The 2,586-nt window shown below is 40.9% G+C and overlaps 1 protein-coding gene across 1 annotated transcript; it reads left to right on the top strand.

Moving 5' to 3' along the window:
- The first annotated feature begins 1,116 nt into the window (after positions 1-1,116).
- Positions 1,117-1,922, top strand: LOC122672463 (protein LURP-one-related 15-like). The gene is made up of 3 exons (XM_043869931.1): positions 1,117-1,377; positions 1,463-1,690; positions 1,776-1,922. The coding sequence occupies exons 1-3, from the start codon at positions 1,135-1,137 to the stop codon at positions 1,920-1,922; spliced, it is 618 nt and encodes a 205-aa protein (XP_043725866.1). The 5' UTR covers positions 1,117-1,134.
- The last annotated feature ends 664 nt before the right edge of the window (positions 1,923-2,586 follow it).

Below are 2,586 nucleotides of genomic sequence, written 5' to 3'. Positions count from 1 at the left end.
GAGGTGATAACTTTCCTCAAACATACGGCCGATTGGAGTGTGTTGGTCGGTGTTTCCTAGAAGCAGTGTTTCTTAGTCATATAATTGTTGGTAGGAGGTGGTTCATTGGATTGGTTAGGCAGTCGACAGGCAGCGACCATGCATTAAAAATATGATGCGACAGCCACCACCTCCTTTGGGATGCTTTGAACTTGTGTGTCCAAGGGACACTTTCTCTCAATATATAGAGGACGAAAATGGCTGATCGATGAGATGAATGTAAAAATGCTCTCTTGCTCTCCTTTTTACTCTTTATTAAGTATACTTGTTCTCAAGTACTTTTATGTGAGTTCTTGGAAGTTTATTTTTCTTATTGATTGAGCACAATCTAAACGTGTCTTGACATAGTCCAATAAGTGAATGCAATGACTACTGGATGGGACCGCAAGATTGTTTTATTTTCTTGGAGGCTGATAAAACTTGGTTTCACACTACAACGAGACATCTACAATCTAAACGAGATTAACTAATGGCACGACTCAACTTTGTTGATTTCCTAAGGTTTTCCATATCTTTTAAGTTTCATGATGCCGTGTATGGTGCTTGAATTTAATTAAGAGTACTATTCTATATTTCCCTTGTGGCCTTGTTACATGTGTTTAACATGTATAATATTTTTAATAAATATTTTTCAACACAGAGTTTCTCTAGAGTCTAGACGGATTGTGATCGTCTATGGTGTGTTGCCCATAGCGGCCTGAGCAGGGGTAAGGCGATCATTACACTGCACCCTGTTTATGCGCCGCTCAGACCGTTACGGAAGCGTGCCGTAGGATCTGAATTGTACTCTGGAATGGATGATGAGGAAATAATATGTTCCAGATGGTAGCTTTTATTGCAATGGTTGAGGAAGTCAAGGATATTAATTAATTCCCACCATAGACAATGTTGACTAGAGAATTTTTCAGACTTGTTGAGAACATCCAATCTTTATTCCTCCATTACCAATTGACCAGTTGTTGTGAGGAAATGGTAAAAGAAAGGAAAGAGTAAATGAAATAGGGGATAACCCTTTATTCTTAGGGCTATTCCTGATCAGAAAACAGGTAGTGCGCTAGAAACTCATCTCTGTCTTGCATCGTCTCTGCTCTGACCATGGCTGAACTCTCCAATTATCCACCGTTGCCCAATCCCATCACCATCGTTGGACCCCAATTCTGTGCTCCCTACCCTGTAGATTTCTCCATTTTGAGGAAAGTTGGGAAAGGCAATTTTTCTGTCGCTGACGAGGTTACTGGCAATATTCTCTTCGAAGTCAAGGTTAACCACTTGAGTTTTCATGGCCGTCGTGTTCTTCTTGACTCCAATGGAAATCCCCTGCTCTCTATACGAAAAAAGGTTCAGAAATGAAAGTTTCTTTAAACTGTAACAATGTAATGATCTGGAATTGGATTTCTAAAGCTTAAACACTTTTATTTTTCAGATATTGAGTGCACATTGGAGATGGGAAGTGTTCAGGGGAGATAGCTGGAAATCGAAAGATCTGTTATTTAGTGTAAAGAAGTCTTCTTTGTTTCAATTTATGACACAACTGGATGTGTTCTTGGCGGCTAATACGAAAGAGGAAATTTGTGATTTCAAGATCAAAGGGAGCTGGTTGAAGAGATCTTGTATGATCTATATTGGAAACTCTTCTAATGTCATTGCTCAAGTAAGGGAAATTTAGTAGAGTTTCAATTTGTTGAGTAATTAATATGAGAATGGATGAATTAATGATGGAATTGATTGATGTGCAGATGAATAAGAAACAGAGTGTTCAAAGCGTGTTGTTTGGGAAAGACAATTTCACGGTCACTGTGTATCCGAACGTCGATTATGCTTTCATCGTTGCCCTCATCGTTATTCTCAATGCAATCGACGACAATAGGGATGATGAGAAGTAAAATTCTAATTCTTTTTGTTTTTTTTTTAATGGAAGTAAAATTCTACTTTGTTTATTGGACAATGTAATTATTGTTGGGGTCCGCATTCTTTGTGAGAGCATTGTATTCATAGTGGTGGGATTTTCATCTTTCATAGGGTGAGGTGGTCATTTCACTCTATCTCGTGTCTTAGCGTGGTCGCCACACTTTTCCACGGGTTGGACTCTTCGTAGCATGGCAAGACGTGCAGGCACATCCAATGGTCTGTAACGTTCGGGTACGCAGCCCAACACCCCACCCATGTGTTGGCTGCGTGTCAAGCACTGCGGACCGTTGGATGTGTGCTACAAGCTCTGTCGCACTACAGAGGACCCAAATCCCTCTCCCAGAGAGATATTTTCCTCCTTATTGTTAATATATTTATGAGAGAAAAATGAAACCTTATGGTCGTGTTGCGGTATGCGACTCCTATGCCCGGATATAGGTAAGGGTGTCAATTTGGGACCGGCGGGAACCGTCCCGCTAAAACCCGTGCCCGACCGTCCCATTAGTAAATGGGGCCATCGATATCTGATTTTGGTACGAATGATAAATGGGACGGGACGGTTCGGGGACGGGACTCCCAATGGTACTAGACAATACCAATTAGGTACCGGATGGTACGAAACTACTAGTACCGCTTAAA

Source organism: Telopea speciosissima, chromosome 8 (genome assembly GCF_018873765.1).
Source record: "Telopea speciosissima isolate NSW1024214 ecotype Mountain lineage chromosome 8, Tspe_v1, whole genome shotgun sequence".
Lineage (NCBI taxonomy): Eukaryota > Viridiplantae > Streptophyta > Magnoliopsida > Proteales > Proteaceae > Telopea > Telopea speciosissima.
Note: the sequence above shows the minus strand (reverse complement) of the source record. Positions and strands in the feature narration are given on the sequence as shown.

Bases quoted from the DNA above. Each gene is read 5' to 3' on its own strand.
- LOC122672463 (XM_043869931.1), top strand. From the start codon at position 1,135: ATGGCTGAACTCTCCAATTATCCACCGTTGCCCAATCCCATCACCATC. The intron at 1,378-1,462 runs GTTCAGAAATGA...TTTATTTTTCAG, and splicing joins TGCTCTCTATACGAAAAAAG to ATATTGAGTGCACATTGGAG. The intron at 1,691-1,775 runs GTAAGGGAAATT...ATTGATGTGCAG, and splicing joins CTTCTAATGTCATTGCTCAA to ATGAATAAGAAACAGAGTGT.